This window comes from Meles meles, chromosome 12 (assembly GCF_922984935.1).
Source record: "Meles meles chromosome 12, mMelMel3.1 paternal haplotype, whole genome shotgun sequence".
NCBI classification, from domain to species: Eukaryota; Metazoa; Chordata; class Mammalia; order Carnivora; family Mustelidae; genus Meles; species Meles meles.
The window spans coordinates 35,994,509-36,021,625 of NC_060077.1; the positions used below are offsets into that span (position 1 = coordinate 35,994,509).

A 27,117-nucleotide genomic window follows, 5' to 3' on the forward strand; every position below is an offset into this window, starting at 1 on the left:
ACAGTAAGGTCATACATGCTTCTGAAAAACCAACCAATTACACTTTACAGCAAAATGTGACTTACTCCAGGTTTATATTCTTAAATATAACAAATATAAATTATAAATAAATATATTAAACATTTCTTGAATAATGAGTAATAGTCAACTTATGTCCAAACCCTGGGACATTCCCTACGTACATGCTCTGGAAACTGAAACTGATCTCATTCCTGCTCCAGGTGCATGGCAAGGGACCTGAGGCCTCCACGGCTCCCACCCTCAGGGATGGACGAGGGACCATTATGGATCTGAGTGGCAGGGGAAAGGGAACTCGAGAGTCTCCCTCCACAATAACTGGTCCATCCTGGAAGCAAGGTACTTGACTTTCCATCACCTCCCTTAATGAAAGATTCTCTTAAAAGATTTATAAAATCTCCCATCTCTCCAAGTAGCAGATAGTGCAGTATTGTAGTAACTGGGTGATCGGTCTCTTTAAAACTCAAGAGAGTTCAAAGTAACTCCTACAGGTACTTAACTGACTCCCAAAGAACAGAGCATATCCTTGCAGAGAACCAAACACCATCCTTGTATAACACAGCTGGAATCACACGAACAATTAAGAATGTGTCCTTGGAAAAAAGGAAATAAGCAAAGCAAAATGAGTAACAGTAATAAATCATACTTCTATAGTTTCAGATTTTATTTTCATAATTATCTTGTCATAGAAGCAATAATCTACATTTCCATAACAACACATTTAATATTGACTCATCAAAGAACTGGAAAAAATAGGAAGCACAGATTCCATACACAAATACCATATTACTCTATGTACAAATACATTCAATATATTAAATATATTTCTAGATTGACTTCACATATAATATAACAGAACACCGAGTATTCGATTCTGAGCATATTCATGCAGGCTTCCACTTTGGTAAAAGTGATGACTTGAGTTCTGGAAAAGTTTTTCCTGCTGTAAACACACATTTCCCACTCCTGACCACACTCTCAGGATCAAGACTTCTGTACATGGAAAAATAAAATGCATGAAGATGGAAAAAGGGCTCTTTCCTGGACACCATACAGAATAACCCTGATGTCAAAGAAATAGCCCTAAGTCTTGCTCAGTAGTTCCTAAGTGTGGGCAGGGAGGCGGGAAGAGGCTGCCCTTGAAAGAAATAGAGCTTTTCACGTTGTTCCGGGTCAGCTGCCTTGCTGGTAGAGAATGCACTCAATCACTCCTCATTTTTAATGTAAAACTTAACACTTTTCCAAGGCTGCAATGGGTAATGCAGTCTAGAAACAAATGGTCGAAGATACCTTTTAAGCGCTGCCAAATCTGTTTAGACAGATGGCTGCTTAGCTCACATGAGCATGACCACAAGACTCCCGAAGTTTCCGACGGGATCTAAAGGGCGCAGTAGAAATGGCGGGCTCTTGGAAATACGAGCGTGCCATTCAGTGCACACGTCTACATGCAGCCTCGCTGAGACTGGTCAACGTTCGTCTCTGTACAATTACTGAAAATGAGCTGCTCCCCGCAGAACTATGCAAGTAATGTGAGGAATCAAAGCATTACGTTTGTTAGGGTCTTAAATCAGGTCTTCAATAATGACTTTTGCCCAGCACACCTGCCACAGAGGCACCCTGGCTGAGCCCTCCTCTCAGAACCAGTTGGGGCTAAAACAGGCTTCACGATGGGCCGTGCTGTCTTCAGGGAGCAGCACACTGCACACCGGCACTGGCAGAAGGCCGGCTCCGGGCAGAGGCAGCCGGGCACGCGACAGGGGGACCACTGTGGGGGGCATCCTGCAGAAAGCACACCGCTGCTGGTGGGTGCCTCTCTTCAGTGAACACATCTGGAGATGGGGCAGAGCCGCATGAGCGAAAAAGGAATGCTTCACGAACAGCCTTCTAGGAATACCTACGAGGACTGACATTTTGGCAGCTCACTCCCCTCAACAGAAGCACTTTGGAAACAGTTCTTCCCTTCCCAGCTATGCGTCTGCGGTACACACAGCACTGCCCGTCACGTTGCTGTCCTGCTGCAGCTCTAGATGAATCAGAAATTATTCTGGAGGGAAGAAAGGTCTATATTCTAGACTGACGGGAACATGATCCCTTTGTTAGAATGCACAACAGTCCTCATTAGTTCCCGTTTAGCCAAGAACCAAATGCATTTGGGGACAGCCACCATGTGTTTTTTTAGGTGGAAACAAATGGATTTCAAAAAGGAGTTGAATATAGCTTCAAAACTTTCAACTTACTCATAAGACTTCAAACGTACCTTTTATTGGGCTAAATAGTGTAAGGTTCAAGACCGCATCCTGTCCCAATCTTACCCCTGAAGAGATTTAAAGATTTGATAATCTAAATGTATCTACTATCACTGGGGATAAACTTCCTTTTCAAAAAAGTTTAAATACTACTTTAACTCAGTAAACTTCACTTTTAGCAGCAATTATTAAATAAAACACGAAGAAAATTCTGTAACAATAAATCACAAAAGCCCAAGAAAAAAGAATTTCTATCTCTAGTGTCCCTTTTGTTTAGAACATAACTGGTGGCTTGCAAATTTAAAAATCAACTGTATTAAAATGTGACAGTATATTTTTGTTAATTCCTGCTGGTATCTTAGAAAGGCTCTTATGGAGAGAAAAAAAAAAAGTATTTTCTTATAATGGGTACTTAGGGAAATGAAGAGTAAACATTGAGTCTTTATTAGCATTTTCAAAACCATGACTGAAATGAAGTCTGGATCCCCTTAGACAAGGTCCAAGTCTGTGAATGGTGTGTCGGGATTCTTCCTTTCTGCGGCAAAGCAGGATCCTAGCACAGGCCTCCCGCATACTCGTCTTCATCTTCCTCCGCGGCGGGAGCAGTGGCGCCCTCTGACTTAGCCTGTGGTGCTGCAGACTTCTTCTTGATTCCCCCTCCGGGAACCACCAAACTCAGGCCCAGCTTAGCATACTGTCAATGACAAAGCATGTTCTCAAGAGCTGATAACCCGAATCTCAACACGCCCCCTTTCAACAGCAGCTATCTGTAAAAGACAGATCTTCATTTTCTACCTCCCGAAAACCAAAACCACCATTTTTCCATAGATGGAAAAACCACCACAACGGAATTCACTTCTGCACCACCATCAGATGGCTCGTGACGGTGACATGACAGATACACAACTGGTAAAAATGTCAGTTATGTGCCACACTTAGGAATGGGAGATGGTCGGGACACACTCAGTTAAGTAATACTTGCAGTGCCTACAAAATAAAGATCTGCTGAGTAAATGAAAAGAGTTAAACTAGGGACAAAGTCTTTGAAAATAATCAGACTTACAAAAGCCTACATTAAGACTTTATCTGGAAAAAAAACAAAAACAAAAACAGATTCCTTCTACATACATCCTTACAGAAAAAAAACAAACAAAATCAACCAACCAACCAAACAAACAAAACTGAAGATCTCAAGCTGATCTGATACCAAATCAAAGGAACAGGGGCTCAGAAGTCTACTGAAAAGGGAAAGCCACAGTCACAGCTCACATTCTGCAGACAGCATCGTGTGAGGCCGTTTCTCACTGAGGCCGTTTCTCACAGGCAGACCACTCTAATCCGTAGGACAGGCTGGCAGGACAGGGACCAGCAGCTTACAAAGAGTTAAAGGAGGTTTACAGAGTTAATTACTAACCCGCATCACACAAGGGGGGGGGCTGCGCTCCACCAAGTCTAGGGAATTACAAAGGCCACTACAGCAGGAGCCTCTTTCCGGCAAGGAAGCCTAAAATACACTTACAGTAAGCAACCTACAGAGGTCAAGTGGTAGTAGGAGAGGCTGAGACACCAAGCCCAGTGAAAAAATAGACACATACAGTCAACAGCATTAGTTGGCGAGAAAATGGCTGTACATGTGCCTGGCTGACGCGTCTAAGCCTGCGGTCAAATTCAGTGCCAATGCCACATGCCTTTGTAAGCAGTGGCTGGAGGTAAAAAATAGAGGGGGGAACCTCACAAGGCCACAGCAGAAAAATCATCTCACTAGAAGCCTCCACCTGTCAAGAGGAAGGACAAAAGGCACTTACATCATTGTCCATGTACTTGAAAAGCGGTGAGTTGCAGACTTCGGAGACTTGGTCTTGATCTTGCTGGTCATAGCCTTCGAGAAGCTGCTCCAGCGCGGCACAGTCTTCACTCCCGCTGAACCCTGGGATGCTACAGCAAGCATGGGTCACAGGGCTCCACCTGCCCCCTAGGTCCTGCCTCCCGCCCCCCAGCAGGTGTTTGCCTATAGCTGGAGACAGTCTTGTTAACAAGTGGCTAGAGGCCTCCGATGCTCCAGACATCCCACAATGCACAGGACAGGCCCAAGAGCAAGGAGTTAAGGAGCCCGAAATGTCAACAGTGCCCGACTGGACCACACCTCCAACAAGAAATGATCTTCCTGTTACATGTAATCTGAGAACTTTCCTTTACTCTTTTTTTGTTTTTTTTTTTTCCCTCGGAAAGCAAAGGGAACAAAATCATTCTAGTCCTTCACTCCCATGAAATCCCCAGGAGGAAAACACAGGAAAGATCCCAACTCGTAAAAATCCTGCTGAAACGGTTCTTAAGTCCTCCCACCACTATGAAATTTATTAAAAACCAAAACTAGCTTCATGGCCAACAGCTGTCTGAGCAGTGACCTTACACTGAGAAACAGAAATGTTAACACAGCAGAAGTCCGGCAGGACGGCCAACATCTTACCTGTAGCTCTCCCTGACACACCTCTCCGCAGCCACGTAGTCATTTCTGTGGAGATGAACTAAGACTTGAGCAATTGTTTTCTAAAACAAAAGAGGGGATTATGGTCCAAACTGACATCTATTTATTAGTAAAGTCAATCCTGACATCTGGAATTTAATTTTTAAGAGTACTGTTTGGTCTACAGAGATTGATAAATTCTTAGGAACTTCCACAGGACACGCGAGGGAGAACACCCCGTGGCAATTCCGCTGAGCACACAAACCACCCTGGGTCCTGTTAAATGCAGACTGTAGTCTGGAGAGGTCTGAGAGGACCACAGTGACTAACACAACTTAGCACACAACCACTACACGTTGTAAAGAAAATCTCTCTTAACCGTCTATCTGGGTTTAATCTTGAAAAGGGAAATCCTGAAGCAGGACCTGTGACTCCACAACACTTCAGAATTCTTAAAGAAATAATGGGAAAAAGGTGAATGAACAAATAAAAACTTTAGATAAGAGGAACAATACTATTTATAAGCCAACAAAGGCATTAATAAGACCAAAGATGTGACTGGTAAGATCTTATTGGTAAACAGCTCTTCAAAAGGTGTTTTTCCATCTTTTTTTCTTTATTTTTCAGATGACTTTTATCGATCTGTCCTTAAGTTCACTGAACCTTTTATCATCTCCATCATCCAGTATTTTACTGCAGATATTTGCTTTTTCAGTTCCAAATTTCTCATTTATTTCATTTTTAGTTTCTATTTAAAACAAAACAAAACAAAACAAAAACACAGTCCTTTCATCCATTCATCTGTTTACTCTCGCAACTCATGGAATAGTTAAGATAGGAGCTTTGAAGTTGTGATCTGGTAAGTCCCACATCTGGGTCATCTCAGTCGGAGGGGTTGTCTCCTGTTGGGAACTTGTGCCATTTTCCTGACTCAACCGTGCTGGGTGTTCTGGGACACTGCCCCAGACACTGTGGGCGCTCTGCTGCATAGACTCTGCTCCGATTCTCAGGCGAGTGTGGACGCTTTCAGCAGGTAAGCCAGCAGTCAGGCTCAGATGCAGGTTCTGCGCCCCCGTGGCGGGCAGCCGCTCTAGTCTCCAGGACCTTGGCTGGCGGCTGCAGCTCAGCCCCAAGCAAGAGTGATGCCAGGGAGCTGGGAGTAATCAAATCTTACTGCTGCTCTCAAAGCCTATGCTCTGCTGCTCTGGGTCCGTCTGCCACATGCAGAGCTGGAGGGTAACCCCAGGACTTGTGTGGGCACCTGCTCACACCCACACTCGGGACTCCCTTTTCCTCCTTCCTGGGTCTTTCTCCTTGCTCTTAGCTCATTGTCCTAGCTCCTCTGAGCAAAGACACTCAGCCTCCTGGGGTGCTCCACCGGCTGCACCACTGTCACAGCCACTGATCCATGACGAGGGCTCACCCTCAGAGCAAAGCCAGGGGAGAAACAAGAGAAGACAAGGGGGCTGCCTTTCCCAGTCCCCCCGGTTAGAAACTTTGGATAGATGGGTTCCTTGGGCATTTTAGCTGCTGGAGCCTCTGCTGCCCAGCTCCACGACTAGGGGCTTCTCTCAAGGAAAGCCACAAGAAAAAACAGGGAAACCCTAGAAACCGTTTCACTCCCGTACTGGCCACTTCTCCAAGTGCTCACTCCTCCTGCTTTTATTTTTGAGTTCAGATTTTGTATTTTGTCCAGAAGCTTTAGTTGTAATCAGCAGGAAAGATAGGCTGCAATGGGCTTACTCCATCTTGGCCAAAATTATTTTTTAAAATATCCATGGACTGCAGTCTTACATACATAGCTATACCAATATGAAAAATTAACAAATATAAAGCCAAAAATAAGCACTTTCAAAACATACCTTATAACAAGTTGGATAATTCTCAATCTCCTTATAAATATTTTTTTCTTTCTGAATAGAAAGTGCTGCCTCATCAAACCTAAAGACAAAACAAAGAAATGTCAAGTAAGGCAGCTCTAAATGATCTAAAACAGAGATCACTGTTCTGATATTACAGATTCTGGCAAAAGAAGGCATCAGGCATTTTTAGCAATTGCTCTACAACACAGTTTCCATGAGCTTGGCACATCTGGCTTATCTTTTAAACTCCTGATTTGCCTGTTCATGCATCAAGCAAACAGACAAAAAGCAGAAGAACTCAAGGACAGGTTACTTCAAACGGAGTAGTTTAAGTCTGGTAAAGATCATCCATTAATGAGCAACTATCCAACTCAACAAACCGCTCTGCAAACTTTTGTGAAAAGTATTAGAAAAGCCCCGATTTAATCATCCCAGAGTTCTTTCCTTCCAGTAAAGCCATCCAGACACCCAAGAGCACTGCCTGCCTGCTAGAGAATTCCCTCTCCCACTCTGTCCTCACTGCCATATTCTCCACTGCAGCCTCAGTGACCCAGAGAAAACGTCCTTCCTGCCACCTTTCATCCCCAACACTGACCTCTCACTCCCTTCCCCTTCCAACTCAAGCCCAGCACACCCTAAGCAGCTCCTCACCTCTTTGTACAGGTGTATCACTGTCCCTGTCTGGGGACTCTCTTCCTGGTGTCTAACCTGTATCTAAAGAAGTGTGCAGGCCTCACCCATCTCTCTCACCCCAAAAGCCAAAATGGCAAGCTGTCTGCACTGTTAGGATGCAGCAGGGGGAAAAGCTCTTTTGTAATCTGAATTAAAATATAAAAATGTATACTACACGATTCTGTGAACAATTAAGATCTGTGCACATGCGTGTATGCACACACACATGGTATGGCTTGGTTTAACTCACAGGAGTTAAACTGAATTTTTGTGGACCGTGCCCTTGTAACTTACTACCTCATACAATAAGGCTCACTGGAGAAATGCATTCTGAATTTCCAAGGATCAACATGATAAATTCTGGGAACAAAGGCAGTTTATAAATTGCGCATGGTAGCAGACTTCTAAGATTGTTCCCCAAGATTCTTGCTCCTCATATACACTCCTTGTACAGTCTCCTCTTGAACGTGGGCACAACCTCTGAATATGATGGGACTCACTCTTGTGAGGATAATCCTCAACTCACCTCAAGTGAAGCAGAGAGAATGGCTGGATGGGCCTAACCTAACCAGTGAGCTCTTGAAAGATCAGGGATTGAAAGTCAAGAGAGTCACTAACCTTGAAGCAGCATCAAACTGCCATCTAATAAACCATCTGGAGGGCACAGGCCAAGGATCTACAGGCACCTCTAGAGCTGAGAACTGCCCCTAGCCAATAGCTAACAAGAAATATGGGTATGTGTCCTCTGGCTGCCAAGGAAAGGAATCCTGCCAACAACCAGTGAGCCTAGAATAAGATGGCAGTCATACCGGACGCCTGGGTCCGGCCTGGTGAAACCCTGAGCACGGGAACCAACTATACCGGGCCTGGACTTCTAACCTGCAGACCTGGGAGATGGTAAGTGATGTTGTTTTAAGCTGCTAGGTTTGTGGTTATCTGTCATATAGAAAAGGAAATTAATATGAGGGATTATATATATCTGTATCTTTTGTTAATTATGACCATGAGCTTATCCCAGACTATTTTATAAACATTACACCAGGACATAAACATCCAGATGACATCATTCTAGTAGAAATCTTAATGTTTTGAATTTTTCACATATTTAAGAATAAAGGCTGCATTCTTCCCACATGACTTACTTATTTCCTTAGCATAAAAATAGCATTTCCATGTGCTAACAGCTAGCTAGCAAAACAGCCATCTAAAAGAAACACTACATATTTACATGTAATAAAAAAAAATCATGAGCTTGGCTAAAAGTCCATGAAACTGACATATAAAGCCAACTGTTTTCAACTGTATCCAGGAAATTATTCATAAGTTATTATAATGAAACCCAGAGGTAATTCTTAATACTAACAAAAAAAATACATTTGGTTTTGCTAAAAGGAGAATAAATTGTTTTTATCTTCCTGTAATTAAAAATAAAATGTAAGGCCCACAAAAATTATGTGCATACAACAGGAAATTGTCACAGGACTTCATGCAACCCAGCTTTCACATCTCTCTCATCATGACTCAAAACTCATCCTCTGGCCCCAACTGCCTCCTGAAGTCCGGAACATATGTTTAACTACCTATAAAACTTTCAGCCCACATCATATTGCCAACGAAGCTTACCAACCCAATAAACCCTGGCATGACAATGGACAGGACAAAATTATGCAAGATGGAAACCTAGTGATTATACTTAACTAGTACCTACTCCACATAACACACACTCAGGCTTCCCTGAGTTTAGAATCTAGTGACTATCTCAGTCAACCGGTAAGAGTCTGAGAGCCTTAGAAGTGGGGAGTCAGCTGGAGTTGGGGGGGTTGTTAAATGACAGAGAAGTCAGATTCTCCTCCTTGTTGGGAATCATGTCAAAGCTCTGGAAAACTCTGGATTTGGTTCACCTGGTGCTAACCACACGGTGTTGTCAACCAGCTCAGCTGCCACAAACTTCTCTGGAAGGCATAGTATTGTAGTCTCTGCTAAGTCAGATCAACTGGAAAGGCCTTTTCAGGGAGGGAACAAGGGCACTGGTACGGGACTCATTTAAGACCCCACAGATGTAACCTAATTAACTCTGACTCACTTTTGAATTATGGCTCTCTGAAAATGGGGGAAGAGCAGGAGACTAACACAAACATATTAAATAGGTTATTTAATTTTGCTATACTAGTTATAAACTACTGTTAAGTTAGGATTAAATATTACTGTAAAAATATAAGCATACTATCTCAGCGTAACAAACATAAAATTTAAAATTACATACTACGGGGGCACCTGGGTGGCTCAGTGGGTTAAGCCTCTGCCTTCGGCTCAGGTCATGATCTCAGGGTCCTGGGATCGAGCCCCACATCGGGCTCTCTGCTCAGTGGGAAGCCTGCTTCTCCCTTGCTCTCTCTGCCTGCCTCTCTGCCTACTTGTGATCTCTCTCTCTGTCAAACAAATAAATAAAATCTTAAAAAAAAAAATAAAATAAAATTACATACTATGCCCTATTAGATATTTCTATGAAAGCACAAAATTACTGTTTTCTTTTAGACAAATGGCAGCCCCAATTAAGATTATAATGATAATATATATTCAAAATATTCAAATATCACATAAATTTTCTCAGCTATCTATTAATAAAAATCCTCCAGGTCTTTCTCACTCTGTACTACAAAAATTCATGTGATACAAAACAAACTGAGGGTAGCTGGGGGGAGGTGGGTAGGGAGAGGGTGGTGGGGTTATAGACATTGGGGAAGGTATGTGCTATGGTGAGTGCTGTGAAGTGTGTAAACCTGGTGATTCACAGACCTGTACCCCTGGGGCTAATAATACATTATATGTTTATAAAAAAATTTTTTAAATTATAAAAAAATAAATAAAATAACAAAAAAAAATTCATGTGACAGCTGACTTGTAATTCTTTCATATTATCCATACCCAGTGGTAGTTTTCAAATATCAGATTCCTTAACACTGCTGAATAAATTTATATCAACTTTTCTATTATACAACTTCAATTATTTCCATAAAAATTTTTTCAAAACACTGCATGAAATACTATCATTTTTCAAAGCATTTTAACTAAAAAGGAAAAAAAAAGCAAAAAACAAACTCACAAAGTAAATAAAAGATGCACTGGTTGCCCTAGATTTACAAATGTCCACCTTTCCAGCATCTCCATACCACTCTCCACAACTGTGAAGACTACCTGGCATTTGTTCTAAAATAATGGTTCTCGTTACGCACATCACAACCAACCAGTAACTTCTGGGAATGACAGTAGTTATCACCACTCCGTGGTGGAGCTTTCCAGAGGAATATGCCTGTGTAGCTGGAAAACACTGCTCAGCTGCCATCCTGGGGGAGGTCCTGGCCCCCTCTTCCCCTTTGCTACTCCCCCTACAACCCAGCTTTAGATAATCTCGGTCTGGAAAACACAAGGGGAGCAGATGCAAAAGCAGAAAGACCCTAGGAAAACGGAGGCAGAGTCCCTGCCTATACAGAGGGGAGGCTTACTTTCTGCCCCTACCTCCAACTTATGCTTCTTAGGCCTTCAGTGGTTAAGGGGCCTCAGGCCCTAAAAAGGCACTGGGGAACTTAGGGGAGGACCATTAGGGGAGTGGATGAGAAAAGGAGATGAAAGTATGTCAGAACGTACCCGTCTGCCTTAGAATTAGTAAAGTCCAGGGTACCATTCCCTGTTTCTACAAGTGTGAAGCCCTGCTCAAAGGGTCAGACTCTAGGAACTATCTTAAAATTCAGCTTTTCTGCAACAGTTGGGACCATCACCACAAACAGCTCTGGTTTTGTAAGAAACCCTTCCAGGGGGGCGCCTGGGTGGCTCAACAGGTTAAGCATCTGCCTTTGGCTCAGGTCATAATCTCAGGGTCCTGGGATCGAGCCCCATGTCAGGCTTTCTCCTCAGCAGAAAACCTACTTCTCCCTTTCTTCTTCACTCATTCTCACATTCGCTATCTCGGTCTCTCTCACAAATAAATAAAATTTAAAAAAAGAAAGAAAGAAAGAAAGACACACTTTCAGGGAGTAACCTGAACTTACTCTACCACCATTTATAAGTTGAGAATTGCTACAGTTAGCATTCCAGTTGTTTGGATTTCTAGGAAGCCAAGAGAATTAAGACAGATACAGGCAATGACCCAAGGCTGATATGTATAAATTAAATTACGACTCATGGCTTAATACAAAAGTCCTAATTTAGAAACAAAATAAAAGTACTATTCCATTTAGACCAACAAAAAAACCAAATCAGTGAAACAAAGTCTTATAAAGTAGTCCATCTAAATACCAACATGCAAGAGTTATTAATTCTATTATTTATTCTGATGCCACTTTATTTTAGAATCTGTAGTCTTCATTAAGACAACATTTAATTCAGTCTCAGAAAGGGGTCAATAGATTCTTTAGTCATTTGTTTTTTGGTTCCTTCAAAGAATTATCTTGCATCTTTTCTGTCACTGAGGAACTAGAGACAAATGTTAATGAAAAAACCTATCTTCAAACTTCTGGTTTTCTTGTGTTTACCTTAAATACAACTAAACAACATCTTGGCAAACAGAATTTTATGAATGACAGAAAATGTTTACTAAGCTTAAATTAAGGTAAAGTGAAAAACAAAGGAAAAGCCAATAGGATTCTAGGTTTCTGGGGTCCAACTACTAATGCCTTAAGTCATATGTTGAAAGAACGAAAAAACAAATACCAAATACCCTATTTAAAGACACTACTTGATTGGCGAGAACCTGTCAGTTTTCATGGGTGAGCACTTAGGGTAGCTTGTTATCTATGCCTCTACAGATATTTCTCCTCAAGAAAAACACACTGTAACTTAACCTAATAACATATGAAGAAAACTGCTCTCTTATGCTGCTCAGTCAGGTTGTAACCAACAAAAACACAATGCATGATACATTTTGGCATCAGATTAAGAAAAACAGCAAATCTTTTGATATTTAATATTCTGCCTTGTAGACCTCACCCTTTCTGCTAGGCAGCCTGGTGTGCCTATGGCTCACACCAAAAAAATGAACAAGCCTTCCCCAAATCACTTCACAGTTCCAAATGGGGATCGAAGGGTTAAACCTGGACACGCAGGAAAACGGTTTTGGAAATCTCACCTGCGTCCTCGTACCAGCAGTCTGGAGGCTTTTCCTAGTAATTCGACCGCCTGTCGTAAGCGTTCCTCATTCTGAAGGAATCAAAGAGAAGAAACTATTGGCTGCTTTAATCTAGGAATCTTTTTTCCTCCCAATAATCATTTGATAAACAAATAACGGCACTTGATCAAGGTGGCGGGGGAAATACCAAAGCTGTTAATCCATTTTATTCACTAATCAAAAAATACAGTTCAATTATGAGCACAGAAAAATTTTACAAAGCAGCCATGGCATTTCTTGATTTTCCTACATGCTATGAATCTGAACACTCTAAGTATACTTAAAGGGAAACAAATTCAAACTTACTTCAAACACATTAGCTGTCTGTTGATATAACTGTACAGCCTTTTCTGGATCTACATTTTCTATAAGCCTATAGTAGACAAGAAAATGGGACTTATATGAGAAACAGAAAACATTTTTCAAAGGACTTTATTAAGACAAACAGCCAAGGGCTTCTACGCAGAGAGCTGCGTCCACACTCACTTGCCGGCTCGCTCCAGTGCCATGGCTGCTGTGTCGGGAGTGCCATTTTCTAGGTACATCATGCTGGCTTTCTCAATCAGCTGAACGGCCTCAGGGAGTTTCTGCATCTCCTTCAGGCAAAGGATACAGGACAGAGCAGTAAATGCATACACTTAAATGCAAAATTAACAAACTGAAATTCATTTTATTCCTAATTCATGAAAGTAGGTGATTCAAAATGTTATACAACAACAAATGTATTTAAGATGAAATGCCTTCACATGGTTACTGTTCCCCATCAAGCCTCCTTCAGCCAAACTAAAAAGGTATTGGTTAATTTCTACACTGAGTTCATCACTTTAGAATTTCAGAAAAACTATACAAATGGTAGAACCCAAAATGCTTGCTCTTAACTTGTTTTCTAAGATATGTAATTCTTTGAGCATTTACTGAGTCCCTACTACATATAAAGCTCATGGCAATGGCTTCGAACTGGTAGCTCAAGGGCTGTACCTCATTTCCAAGTGCATCTTGCTTTAGTAGTTTTAAATCAGATCCTTTCACAAAGGTTCTGTTCTATGGCTTCCTACTTTTAAAAAAGATCACAAGCTATGACATCAGTAGGCTTGTGGGTTGGGGCTGAGTAGCAGCTGTCCTGGGAGGCATGATGCCTCCTGGCAGTGGCCGCATTTCTCCCCACTCCTAACTGCCCTCCACGCCTGCCCACCTCCTGCACACCAGTCACTCCCCATGCCCTGAGCTCATCTGAGCCTGCAGCCCTCTTCCATGACGAGTGCCACCAACCCATTAACTCTGTGTCTTACTATGAAATCACAGATCTCGACAGCCTGTGGTCCTTGTATCATCGCCAAATCAAAACTCTTCTTAAAAAAGGAATAAAAGTCATTTAAAAGCTAGACATAAAGCTTACAGACATTATCTACTTAGAATTGCCATCCTAGATCTTAAAGAAGGCTCCATGCTGACAGCTCAAGGGTTGTTTTCAAGTCTGACTATTCAGTCCCTGAGCTGACAAATTCTTTACAATACCAAACTGGCTGGTCTCATTCTTACTGACTTTCACATATAACTTTGTTATTTAGTTATGGAGTAAAAAAGGATGAGCTGTCTTCTTAAAAGTTACACTATTTTATATTCTTCGCCATGTTCTTGTAGCATGCCAAAATCATTAAGATGATAAAAATATGCCTATTTTCTGTGGTCTGTGTGCCTTCATCACCTTACCACTTCTGTGGAGCAAACAAGATATAAAATCTAACAGCTGTAAAATGACAGGGCCAGAGGTTGGTCCAAGTGGTGTCTTCCACTCTGCCTCCTTCTACATACTATCACTTCCTAAGCCTTACTGGGGGATGACAATCTGGCAGAAATTTGAACCCACAGAATGGACACTGGGCCACGTAGCTCAGGACCTCTAATGCTGCTGAGGACTGTCCAAAGGCATTTAATGTAAATATAAGAACATGCCAGAAAGCACTTTCTCTTGTCTTCTCCCCTATCCACTAGGTTTATTTTTCCTTCATTCAAAGTAGTGCCTTTAAATTCTCAAATTAAACAGATACTACAGCAACGGAAATTATGTCTAAATAATATCTTTTGATGAAGACTTAAGTCTTAGCACAGCTGTTAGAATATAAACTGAAGCTGTGAGGATTATATATTACAGTGTTCCAGCATTTCTGTACCTTAAAGGAATGTATCCTAATAATAAGCACAAAGTACACCAAGAGGACAAGAGCCATCTGGGAGCTTCCTAGTTCTCAGGGGGAACGGGGACAAAAGAAGGTCAGGGCAGATACCTATCTCCTTTGGCTATAAAAGAAATGCTAGTTGCTGAAAAACTGCTGCTGATAACCTGGCCTGCATTACTTAATATCCACCTGGTTGTATATTTTATCCAGAAAAGGTTTATTCCAATGGCTATGTAACAGTTTCTTATACTGAAGGATCATAATTTATTTAAATATCCTATTATTAAAAATTTAGAAACTACCATTTTTGTTAAGCAATATGCAATAAACATTTTTACACATAAATTTTTGCTATTTCTTTACAAGAGAGTCACAGAATTGGAATTCTTGACTACGAAAATTCTTAAGGCCATTGATATACATTATCAAAGTAATTTTTTAAATGACAGTAGAAAATCAGCATTTAAAAAGTTAAATGTAAAGAGCAGGATAACTGTGTGTAGAGCATTTTCTCAATCTGTGTCTGTATATGTGAAAATATATGTATGCAGAAAAATAACTAGAAGGAAAAAAACTAAATACTAACATTTTTTGGCATGTTCTACAATGGCCACTTTAAAAAAAATCAGCAAGATTATAAAAGTCACAGAAATTTAAAAAAATACATGTCTTACTAAAGTGCGAATTCTTAAAACAATGCTTTATAATAAATAATTCAAACAGCTTTTAATACATTAGTGAACATAAAAATGGAAAGGAAATGTTCGATTTCAATTGCTACTTGGCATACTTGGGAGAGTGAATGCCATTAAGTGCCATAAAGTAACATGTTTTTTCTTACCACAACAGGATATCAATTCCCAACCTGCTTTTAAGAGGCAGAAATATGAAAAGTGGCTCAGGTACATGAGCCAAACTATTTCACTCAACAAGAATCAGAATTAAATAGCAATAGCTTAGGTCCAAGCTTCTCTTCAATGCCAACTTTTATAAAACAAGCAAATATCTCTTCTTTCTATAACCCAAGGGTAGTAAAAAATACATATACTTGTATATTTTTACTACATTAAAATTTTACTACAGTAAAATCTGAAATTCTCAGAAGTAGGGAAATCTCTCACATAGCTTTTTGTCTAGCAACAGTCCCCTGTATAGAAAGTTTAGAAACTTACTCAATACATTCTCTTAAATTTCACCTTTAAAACTCCCTATCAACAGTCCCCTGTATAGAAAGTTTAGAAACTTACTCAATACATTCTCTTAAATTTCACCTTTAAAACTCCCTATCAAGGGCGCCTGGGTGGCTCAGTGGGTTAAGCCGCTGCCTTCGGCTCAGGTCATGATCTCAGGGTCCTGGGATCGAGTCCCACATCGGGCTCTCTGCTCGGCAGGGAGCCTGCTTCCCTCTCTCTCTCTCTCTCTCTCTGTCTGCCTCTCTGCCTACTTGTGATCTCTCTCTCACTGTCAAATAAATAAATAAAATCTTTAAAAAAAAAAAAAAAAAAAAAAAAAAAAAAAAACTCCCTATCAAGACACATACAATGTACCCTTGGGTCCAATTAGCATTACTTTGGAAAAGGAATCTTAGTAACTCTCACCCTACAGCTAGGAGACTTTTCAACCTCCACACAAATTTATTTAACACCTTATAGTTATTAATTCATTTTACCTACAGAACAGTTGTGGCACATTACTAACCTTCAACATCATGCCAGCTTGCTCATAAGCTCTGCAAAGAGAATACAATTTCTCATACTAACCTTCAACATCATGCCAGCTTGCTCATAAGCTCTGCAAAGAGAATACAATTTCTCAGATGAGATGTTAATGAAGTAAGGGAGAGGAGAAACCTTCTACCACAGATATGAGAAGTTATGTCAATTACAACTGGCTCAGGCACTGCATGTTGCTTTAGGTTTTTAATAACACATTTTCTTTTCTTTTCGTTTTTGTGGGCAATGATGCCTTGGAAACAAGAGACAACTGAGTTAAAGGGATTTTTATTTTACAGATGCAAAATTGAGTAAATCTCAGAAAGGTTAAAGGACTTTCTATCTGCAAACCCAAATCCGAGTTTTGAAACAAGTAAATACCCTCCACAAAAGCAGGAGAAAGACTTGTTTCTCTCCGCAAGTACTATTAACTATCAAGAAAGAGGGAGAAAAAAAAACTTTCTTGTTTCTTCATAGGTTATTGGAGAAAACAGTCCTAAAAATATTTGGTGAATTGAATGTAAACACTGTATAACTTAGGAGTGACTTAGTCAGTTTCTAAGGGGTCAGGTAAAGACCAAAACAAATGGAAATGATGATTTTATTTAAATCAATACAAAATAATTTACTATCAATGGATTTATAACTTAGGAAAAATTTACTGACCTATGGAAAAACAACATTTAAAACATTATCTCTAAATACATGAAAACATGGAAAATATTTACTTACTTGGCAGCATGAAAAAGACTGAATGGATGTAACAAAGTCAAAATTAAGGAAAAAAACCGAATCAACAGTTTCCAAAGATCTACTATTTAAAAAACACTGTCATCTCCCCTTGCTGGTTCTAAAAGACAAATCTTACAATCAGATGAAGCAAGCATTTCACACCTGTTGATGTCTCTCACAACTACGTAATTCACAAAAACACTGATGAAATACCACACAGATTTTTAAGCTATGTCTACTGCCCATTAATCTGAAAAGTGTCACTGCAATGCAAAGTTATTATAACCATAATTTGAAAATGAGATAAAATTGACATTTTTTACTTAATAAGTTTTAAAGTACATCAGGAAAATTTATTGCTTTAAAATATTTAAAAATTTTTCTTCAAAATACCTAAGAAAGACTATATTTTTAAAATATTTACTGAGCAGTTTATATATTTCTAATACCTCTACTACTGTTTCATTCTTCAGCACCTATGTACTTCCCTCACTTCATCCCAAGGAAAACCAGCATCAAGCAAATGCAAAAACAGAAATAAACTCTCAAATATAGCTCTGCAAAACAGTGTGAACCTTATGATTAAAAGTCTCCATAAATGCTCCTTCAGAGTCTAAATACAGAATTTTTCTAATCATTTTCTAATTTAATAGCACTGTAGTCCACATGTAGCAAATTTATAACAAAAGAAAACAATGAGCTTCTGTCCAAGTCATCAAATTGTTGAATTTCTTTGTAAAGGTTGAAAAAGATACGCCCTGTTATTCTCATGGGCAACAGCTTCTCTCAGGCAGGCATCTTTTGCTTGCTCAAACTGTTTGGCATTTTTAAAAGCAACAGCTGAAACAGAACAACAACATAAAACAGACTTTCTAGTCCATTGTTAAAAAAACTTCCAATCAATCGTTACCAAAATCTCCATCATGTGGGAAGCATTAGAAAATACCCTTATTTTAATCAAATGTGTAAGAAATGTTATACAATGCTACTTTTTCCTAAAGAATTTTCTTAACAACTTTTTGATTACCAATAACTTAGAAGTACTTTCAAAAGTCTGGTGTTTTGTTCTGTCAAACTGTAGACTACTGGCAATAAATCAGCGCCGCTTCCACTCAAAACCAAGTCTTTTTAACAGCGGCACCTAAGCTTTGAAAAACTAGGATTGCATCAGTCAAACCAATACTCTGAAAGAACAGGTCCTGTCCCTAAAGACAGCACCTTACTTCACCAGTTTCACATTTAATCATAAAAAAGCGCTTTAGCTACAGCTTATTCCATCTTTGAAATTATTTAGAAATGGAAGACCAATAAATACTTTCAACATTTGTACAATAAACCCTCCTTTGGCACAATCTTTAAATAAATGCCTAAAACATTAATAATGCAATTCTTTTACATAAAGCTTTTATGCTGTTTAGTGGGTTTCTATGCAAATGACATCTCCAGTGTCCAGAGAGCTAAAATATATCGCTCACTGTTGTAAAAATGTCATTACCAGGGCAAAACAATAAGGAGTGACCCTAAAATAGGATCTTCCAGATTTTGGAAAACTTGCCAAGAGTTGTTTACAAATAAGTAAAAAAGGATACTGTAAAAATAAAATTTGTTAAACTCAAACTCTTAAAATTCTCTTAATAAAACATTGAAAATAAACAAACTATTTAACTATTTTCATCCCTGGACATGCACATTTTGCTTTAAAAAAATGATTTTAATGATTAAATATATTTTGCATAACCCTTAAAGAAAATAAACAAAGGATGATTTAATGGGAAAATATGACCTGAAATATGTATTTATGAAAGCAACTCATGGTCTCAGATGCTTGTAAAACAAACCTGTGATAAATTTCCCTCATGAGATTTGTAAAATGTTGTGCCCTCCAGTTACAAAAGCGTTCTTGTACAAGGTGTCCATAGAATCCACATGAAGTTTGAACTTTTAATAATTTTTCTTTTAAATAGGACATAAATAATTTGCATAATTTGACAGAGAGAATTTAGTCAGGATTTAAACTAAAGTGTTAAAGACTCATTAGCTTTCTATTTACCTGATTTCTTTATTCTCTGGCAATATACTGAAACTAAAGTCTACTAAAAGCGCACTATGTAGGTGGTCTCTGTGTTAGGCTAACAACTGCGATCTGAGCAGTGCTGGAACACAACTGCAAATGTGTTCAGAGTACTTCAAACATTGCATTATGCTTTGTATCCCAAATAATGGTGCATATGCTGAAAGCTGTCATTCCATGAGTAAATGCTAAATTTTTAGGAAGGTCCTTCTCTGTTGCATATTGCAGATCATTTTTATCTTATATACAGATAAATTTAATCAAATATTTATATAGTTTAACACTTCACAAACATTTATCAGCGTATCTCAAAAGTGCGGGTCTTGAAAAAAACATGTGCCAAGCACACACAGAATTTGCAGATCTGCTCAGAATAAGGCTAAATCAAAAAATAAAAAGTTAACAAAGAAAAATCTTTATTCTATAATAGGAAGTGTAACAGAGGCCTATGCAAAAACTCCTGGAAATAGTATGCAACTGACTAAAGTTCAAGAATAATACACAAACAGTGGAGAAAAACCTGCAGCTATGTACTGCCAACCCTCTCATCTTCGCTCTCGCGAGAGCTGCAGGTCACCTATCTCTAACTCAGCCCTCAACGCAGCTGAAAATAACAACTGGGAGAAAAGCAAGGGCTTGGGCAGGTTTGTTTAACTGTTAAAATCTCACAGAAAGCATGAAGTGTAAGTATTTTGCCGAGACGTCGTTATCAGCCTATGTTAAGACTACATACTGGAGTCACAGGGCTATCATCACACGTACCTGCTTTTCCATATTCAGAAGCGGCACTGTCATAATCTGGTTTCCATTTTAAAAAACCAGTTTTCAGGCTAAAATGAAAAGAAGACACATTCAACTGAAATTCCCAACCACATTTATTAAGTCAGAATCCTGCTTTAATGGCTTTTTAGTGATTTTAAAGACACACCTGTACGAAGTCCCCACTCCGCCCACCTCCACCCAAATTCATTTACAATGTAATACAGGCTCACCGTTTTCCCTCTCCCTATCACAGATGTGGTTTTCTCCTTTTGAAATGTCTGCATAATAGCCAAGCACAGAAGAAATTCTTAGTGCATGGTCCCCAGACCAGCACCAGGAAATGTGCTAGAAATGTAAACTTCTCCCATCCTAGACCTACAGAACCACAAACTCCAGGGTGGCAGCAGCCATCAGGGTATAACAAACCCTGACGCGCATTAAAGCTTGAGACCCTCTGAAGCACGGCATCAAGCAAGCAGGTGGATTCGTGAGACAGAAGCTCAGGAGAGGCTCAAGGTATTAATTTAGGAGCCACTGGCGTATGCCACACCAGGGACCTAGTTAAGATCCACCAGAGAGATCTTAAGAGAGTGACCTACAAGACTACAGAGTACAAACGTTCAGGACAACACAGGAAGTCAGCCACACCAGGTTGAAAATTAGCCACCAGTGAACAGGAAGCATAGCCAGAAAGATGAGAATGTTATTAAAACAACAGAAGCTGCTTTCCAGGATCACTACTGGTTTATCAGATGTCAAAGCAAAAGACCATCAATTTTGAGTCCTTATCTTACTTGCCCTTTAACATTTTATTTCTTTTTAAAAATAATTTCAGGGGTGCCTGGGTGGCTCAGTGGGTTAAGCTGCTGCCTTCGGCTCAGGTCATGATCTTGGGGTCCTGGGATGGAGTCCCGCATCGGGCTCTCTGCTCAGCAGGGAGCCTGCTTCCCTCTCTCTCTCTCTCTCTCTCTCTCTGCCTGCCTCTCTATCTACTTGTGATCTCTCTCTGTCAAATAAATAAATAAAAATTAAAAAAAATAATTTCAAATTTTCAGTGTAAAGTAACCCAGTGACTGTCAAACTTAGGTGTGCATAAGAACTGCTAAATAAATGCCATCTCAAATTCCAAATTTCAATGCAATTAGTGAAAGCCTGCTTACATGTAGTGCCGTAAGGTGCTTCAAAGGAGAACCTTAACTGAAAGACAGAGAATCCCCAAGAGCCCTCAAAAGTACCTCTTTGTTTGTGACAGTTGTGTGAACCGCCCAGAAGCTCTAACTTTTAAGCAACATTTTTTGGCAATTAAACGTATTTAACAGGGCTCCTGGGTGGCTCAGTTGGTCAAGCATCTGCCTTCAGCTCAGGTCACGATTCCAGTGTCCTGGGATGGAGTCCTGCATAGATTTCCCTGCTCAGTGGGGAGCCTGCCTCACCTTCTCTCACTCCCCCTGCTTGTGCTCTCTATCTCTGTCAAATAAATAAAATCTTTTTTTAAAAGTATATTTAACATCTGTGTTTGCATATATACTAGGATCCAAACGTGTGAGCAATTTTTTAAGCTTACCAAGAACATGTTGCTCAGAAAAATAAAATCCTTAAATAGCAGTCTAATCCACAAAACTGGGTACAAAATTCTAATCTACAAACAAATTCGAATCCCCCACCCCTACCCTAAGGGTTCATTATAGTCTATATATTAACATAATTTCTTAAATCCCACCCAAAACACAATATAGTCAGTTGTCTAACATGCTACACATGGAAAGAACTAGAGATTTTTAAATATAGCAAATCATCCCCAGTCAACTAAACACCTCTAATAAGAAAGAGAGAAGGCATGCTGGTTAATTTAATGGCTTTCTTGGTGGTTTTGATATTTTGGTCAAGAGTCAATAAGGAAATTCTGTTGAGCCCAACAGACCAATTTCCATAGGACCAAAACCCACAAAACCATCATTTGCTTGAGGAGGGGCTTGATTAAAATTATAAAACTATCTGAAATACTGAACCATATTATCATTAGAAAACAGAGAAAAACCCAATCTTCTCTCCTAAGCTCCTGGCCCATTTTTCCTGTCATCTACTGACAACTCTGTCTAGAGGCACTTCAAACATAACACACTCAAGCCTGAACCCAATACCCACCTTCCCCATCCCTACCCGTCCATCATGTTCACACTTCAATATCCCCTATCTTAGCTGAAGGTCTCCCCTCTACTTCTTCTCCTAAATTAGAAACCTAAGAGTCAAGCTTTTCCCTCCATATCCAGTCAAGTCATTAAAGCCTACCAATTCTATCTGACAGACGTCATCCAATCCTACCTCTTGTATTGTTGCCCCCCCCCCCCTTTTTTTTAAGATTTTATTTATTTAAACAGAGAAAGAGAGTGAGCACGAGCAGGGGAACAGGCAGAGGGAGAAGCAGACACCCTGCTGAACAGGGAGCCCAAGAGACATCATGCTCTCAATCTCAGGACCTGGGGGATCATGACGTGAGTCGAAGGCAGACTGAGTCACCCAGGCACCCCTTGTATTGTTACTTTATTTTTTTTTTAAAGATTTTATTTACTTATTTGACAGACAGAGATCACAAGCAGGCAGAGAGGCAGGCAGAGAGAGAGGAGGAAGCAGGCTCCCTGCTGAGTAGAGAGCCTGATGCGGGGCTCGATCCCAGGACCCTGGGATCATGACCTGAGCTGAAGGCAGAGGCTTTAACCCACTGAGCCACCCAGGCACCCCCTGTATTGTTACTTTAATTCGAACCGTCATCATGAGCCTACTAAACCCTCATGGAAATTCACCTTTCCTGCCTGCCCTTCTCTTCCATTTCTCCCACCTTGAGGATATTAATTCTTCCTTACTTTGTATACCCACTGAAACTGCATACCTGTATTCTAACATTTAGTATCTTACTTTTACTCATCTGTGGACTTGTATGCCTGCCTGTGAATTCTAAGCTCCTGAGTAAAGGATTACTTTTGGTTACCTTAATAAACCCAGTGGCTGGGTCAAATATACACTTACTGAATATGCCAGTTCTCACTTTTCCTCTCCCACTGTACATTCTCCATTTTGCCGCCACATTTCCTTCACCACAAAAAAACTTAACCAAGTCCCACTGGTTATACGATCCCTAGGAAGCTAAGGTTCAGGACCATCTGAGGAGCAACCCCTTCATGATAGGACCCCAACTTCTCTGCTCTAGCTCATCCGCTGGCACTGCAACTACTCTACATTAACTATTCTCCCCGCATACTTTCAGGCCTGGTACATACGACATCCTATCCATAGATTCTGTCTCATAGGATTTGCCTTCTGTCTAAAAAATCTCCTATTTTCCAGGCCCTGTTCCGAAACACCACTTCTGGGAAATCTTTCTCAATTCCTCCAGACAGAATAAACTTCTCCCCTCACCCTCGTTCTACCAAAGCAAAGTTAACATAGATTTATTATGGTTCTTATTAAACAAACTATTCTAATACTTTTATGTTTGCTCCCAGTTAAAAAAGGTAAGATTCCTGTCGGCATCTCCTGCACCAAAAGAGCTCCAGTATCTTACACACTGCCTGGAAGGAGTCTTACAGTATAACAAAAAGACGTGGAATTTCTTCCACTGTCCAAAAACTGGCGCTGTCATCTTTCAACTGTGTGGCCCTGGGCAAGTCATCATAAGGCTTGTCCAGGCCTCATCTCTTCTGTATGTCGAAAGTTGTAAAGATCTCAGATCAGGTACGTAAAGCATCTAACACACGGCACCACGTAGACTTTTCATGGTCTCTAACTGCCGAATAAAAATTCGTTGCAGTAATGACACTGAGGAGGAGGGGAGTGTTCAAAGGACTGACCGGGCAGGATCAGTTAAATTCCGCAAATATCTGTTGGGTGCCTACTACGTATGGTATCAGAAGCTTGGGAGACACATAAAATGACTGAGAGAGCGCAAACCCCAGGAACCGAATACTGAGACGCGACAAAAGCCCCCCGCGGAATTTTCAGGGTACATTTGTATCCCCTTTTCCAACGCGAGAGTCTTTCAGAGCGCCGGTTCTCAGCAAGGCGATTTTCTCCCCCAGGAGTCAGTTTTGGTTGTCAACGAAGACGGAAGAGAGGGGCTGCGGGCGTCAACTAGGTAGACGTCAGGGATAGTGCTAAACTACAATGCACAGGGCAGTCTCCTCCACGGATCACGCAGTCCGGAGTGCCCAGACCAAAAGCAGCAGAACCTCCAGCCCACAGACCCCAGGAGAGAGTGGGGACGACTTCCGGCGGGGAGACCCACTCCGCTTCCGGAGGTGCAGCAGGCCCCGCCCCGGCCCCCCAGGCCGCAGCCCACGGGAAGCCGCCGCCTTCACGGCTCGCTCCCCCCGGCCCTCCCTCCAACTCCCGGACCAGGCCGCCTTGGGGCACGGACCCAGCGGCCCCACGTCTGAGACGCCCACTCACTATTTCTCTGCTTTGGCGAGGTGTTCCAGCCCCTCATTTATCTTCTGAGCCGCCATCTCGAAGGTCCGGGCCCTGACGTGGAGGGGGAGAGCCCGGCTGAGGAGGCGTGGGAACGCCGAGGTGAAAGCCGGGACGGCGCCGCAGCCCCGCTGCTACGGGGACCTGAAGGGCGCAAATCTAATGCGGCAAAGCACTGTCGGGAACCGGTCTGGGCGCAGCGCTGGCACACACTGCGCAGGCGCAGGGCGCCGGGTTTCGCCTGAGCCTTGGGCGTCTAGCGCAAGCGCGGTGGGCACCGAGGGCCGTTCTTGCCTGCAGTAGTTCAGTAAGTATTTATTGAGCGCCTAGTATGTGCCTGGAACTTTTGCAAGCACCAGGAAATCAGTGGGTAGTACAATAGACAAAAAAAAAAAAAAAAAAAAAAAAAAATTCCCGCCCCCGTGGAGCTTTGCTTTTCCATCATGTGAAAGACGTTGGTGCTATAATTTATTTCAGTTGTTCCATAGCTGGAATAGTGTTCATTCATCCTGCCTCTGAGCGCCAACTCTATGTCAGTCAGTAAGCAAAACAGACTATCAGTCCCGTTTACTGCCAATAATCACTGGACACACACAAACCATAGTGAGTGCTCAGAATGAAAAGTTTGGGAAGTTCGGATCTTTTGCAGTGCTCAAGAGGGATAACAGCCAGTAATACTCCTGACTCAGTGGATCCCTCACAGTGATTGCAATACCCATATAGATGATTCCTGCAATGCCTACACAGCCTCTTGGATTCTCACCCCCACCAACTTTCCAGGATCGCTCCCTCGACCTTACTAATTACTAGTAACTGTGTGCCTTCCACTATGTCCATTTAAGGCAGCCCACTTGAACTACCTCCTCTCATTCCTGCTCGCCCTTCCTAGTGTCAGCAATTCTCACCTTCAAAAGAGCTCGGTCCGTTTTCCTATTCTTCTGTTCTTATTCACACTTCCCTCTTCACCCAGCAGAGATCTCATGTTCCATCATTTTAGCTTCTCTGTAGTAGCGAAGCCTCAACCTCCTAGGCCCTCCCTATCCCTCCTTCTCTCCCTGTCTGGAAAAGCCTCAACTCTCCACCTACTCTGGAACTGCTCTTTAGAGGGAAACGTGGCTGGAGAAAAAACAAACTAGTGTGTTAACATGACTCAATTTAACGATCATAAACATCAAGGAGGTCTTTGGTCTTTGCTGCTGAGCAACTGTACTTCATTTTCCTGTCAAATTACTCACCCACTCACTTGGATGGCCGTTCACACCCTCTTTCTCCTCCAAATTCCCACACAATCTCCCTGCCTGCCTGCCAACTTTTACTTTTTGTTTCATAGGAAATAGCAACTGAAGAGAGATCTTGCTTTTGGCCTCATCAGCCCATCTGCCAGTGACCTGTATCTATACCTAAATAGTCTTCCTTTTCTCTAGTGAACATCTCTCTCATCTATCCTCATGTCCTTATCTAGTCTCACAGGTATGAGCACCATCCATACACAAGGCTTACCGTCATCATCCCATTGTCTAGTCCGAGCCTCCTTACATGAAGGCACACCATTCCAAGAGGGGGAAGTGGAAGCTATAGGCCTCCTGGAACCAACTCACAATCACTTCTGCCACTTTTATTGCTCAAAGCAATCATGAGGCAAGTCCAGACTCGAGAGGTGGGGACATGAAGGAGTACAGAATATTGTGATTGTGACTTCCAGCTCATCATAGCTCTGTAATGACTGATTCGGTTATAAGGGAACTGGGGCCTTTATCAGGAAACAGTGACGTTTTACATTTTTAGGTGAAATTTGACTTAACATCCCCCTAGTGCCATCAACCTCCAAAAACCATTCAAAGTGCCAGAAGTGTTTCTAAGGGATCTCCACCAAAAGTCCATAGCCTCCTCCTTACTCTCCCTCGTTCACACATTCACTTATTAAATGTTTTCTGAGCACCTACTCTTTACAAAGTGCTGTTCCTATACACACAGGACACAACGGTAAGCAAGAAAACATAGGGGAGAAAGAATTTTCTTCCTCTACCCGTCTTAGATTCTCCAGCTGGGGCGCTGTAAATTAGACTGGCAAAGACAGATCAATGGGAGGAAAGCATACAGATTTATGTAATACAAGTTTCACAGGACACAGAGACCTCCTAAGGAAATAAAGACCTGTGAAAGTGGTTAAACCTGAATGTGGTTAGGCTAGAGTTGATGAAGCGGGGGGTGGGGGGAGTTGTGGGAAACATGACAGGACAAAGGATATGAGTTAAGGTAGTAAACTGAAGGAAACCTAGCAAGGACTGTTCATTCAGCGCCCCTTCACCGTCTGAGATAAGGAAGGTCCTCTTTTCCAGGTATGAAAAGACGCCTCTCGTAGGAGGCCTGATGGAGTTAGGACATGCTCCCCCAAAATATGTCACCTTGGCTTGTTGAATATTTTAAGCCAAGGAAGTTTGAGCAAACAACAGAAGCAGGTAGAGCACTCTGACCTCCCCTGCCCATCGCCCTTCTGCCCTGAAACAGGTCATAAACCCTCATGTGGGAGCTGTCTCCTTACACCTGGAAGAAAGCAACATGCTTATTGCCAGAGATGGAGGAACACGGAGGAATCTGAACACACAGGACTTGCTAAGCTCCTCCCACTTTACCGCCCTTACCTTCCACTCCTTGTCATATACCTCGGTGCCTGCCCCCTCCTCACCGAACCCAGCATGAAAACACATAGCTGTGGTTCTTTGGGTCTTCATTTCCTTATGAAGTCTCCCATGCCATGTAAAACTTACATGAAATACAC

General features: G+C 41.4%; 1 protein-coding gene across 2 annotated transcripts; it reads right to left on the minus strand.

Moving 5' to 3' along the window:
• Positions 1 to 658: 658 nt before the first annotated feature.
• Positions 659 to 24,515, minus strand: NAPG (NSF attachment protein gamma). 2 transcript variants are annotated; one of them, XM_046025422.1, is made up of 12 exons: positions 24,321 to 24,515; positions 19,878 to 19,945; positions 17,800 to 17,884; positions 17,045 to 17,062; positions 16,299 to 16,329; positions 12,910 to 13,019; positions 12,730 to 12,796; positions 12,385 to 12,455; positions 6,591 to 6,669; positions 4,732 to 4,811; positions 4,070 to 4,199; positions 659 to 2,958 (listed from the first exon to the last, which is right to left on the minus strand). In XM_046025422.1, exons 1-12 carry the CDS (start codon positions 24,374 to 24,376, stop codon positions 2,818 to 2,820), a joined length of 936 nt encoding a protein of 311 aa, XP_045881378.1. In that variant the 5' UTR covers positions 24,377 to 24,515; the 3' UTR covers positions 659 to 2,817. The 2 variants fall into 2 exon arrangements, with proteins under 2 accessions (XP_045881378.1, XP_045881377.1); XM_046025421.1 differs by lacking the exon at positions 16,299 to 16,329 and adding an exon at positions 16,361 to 16,391.
• Positions 24,516 to 27,117: the final 2,602 nt, after the last annotated feature.

Bases quoted from the DNA above. Each gene is read 5' to 3' on its own strand.
- NAPG (XM_046025422.1), bottom strand. From the start codon at position 24,376: ATGGCGGCTCAGAAGATAAATGAGGGGCTGGAACACCTCGCCAAAGCA. The intron at 4,812-6,590 runs GTATGTTTTGAA...CTTTTGTTTTAG, and splicing joins ATTATCCAACTTGTTATAAG to AAAACAATTGCTCAAGTCTT. The intron at 4,200-4,731 runs GTAAGATGTTGG...TGCTTGCTGTAG, and splicing joins TGTGTCAGGGAGAGCTACAG to CATCCCAGGGTTCAGCGGGA.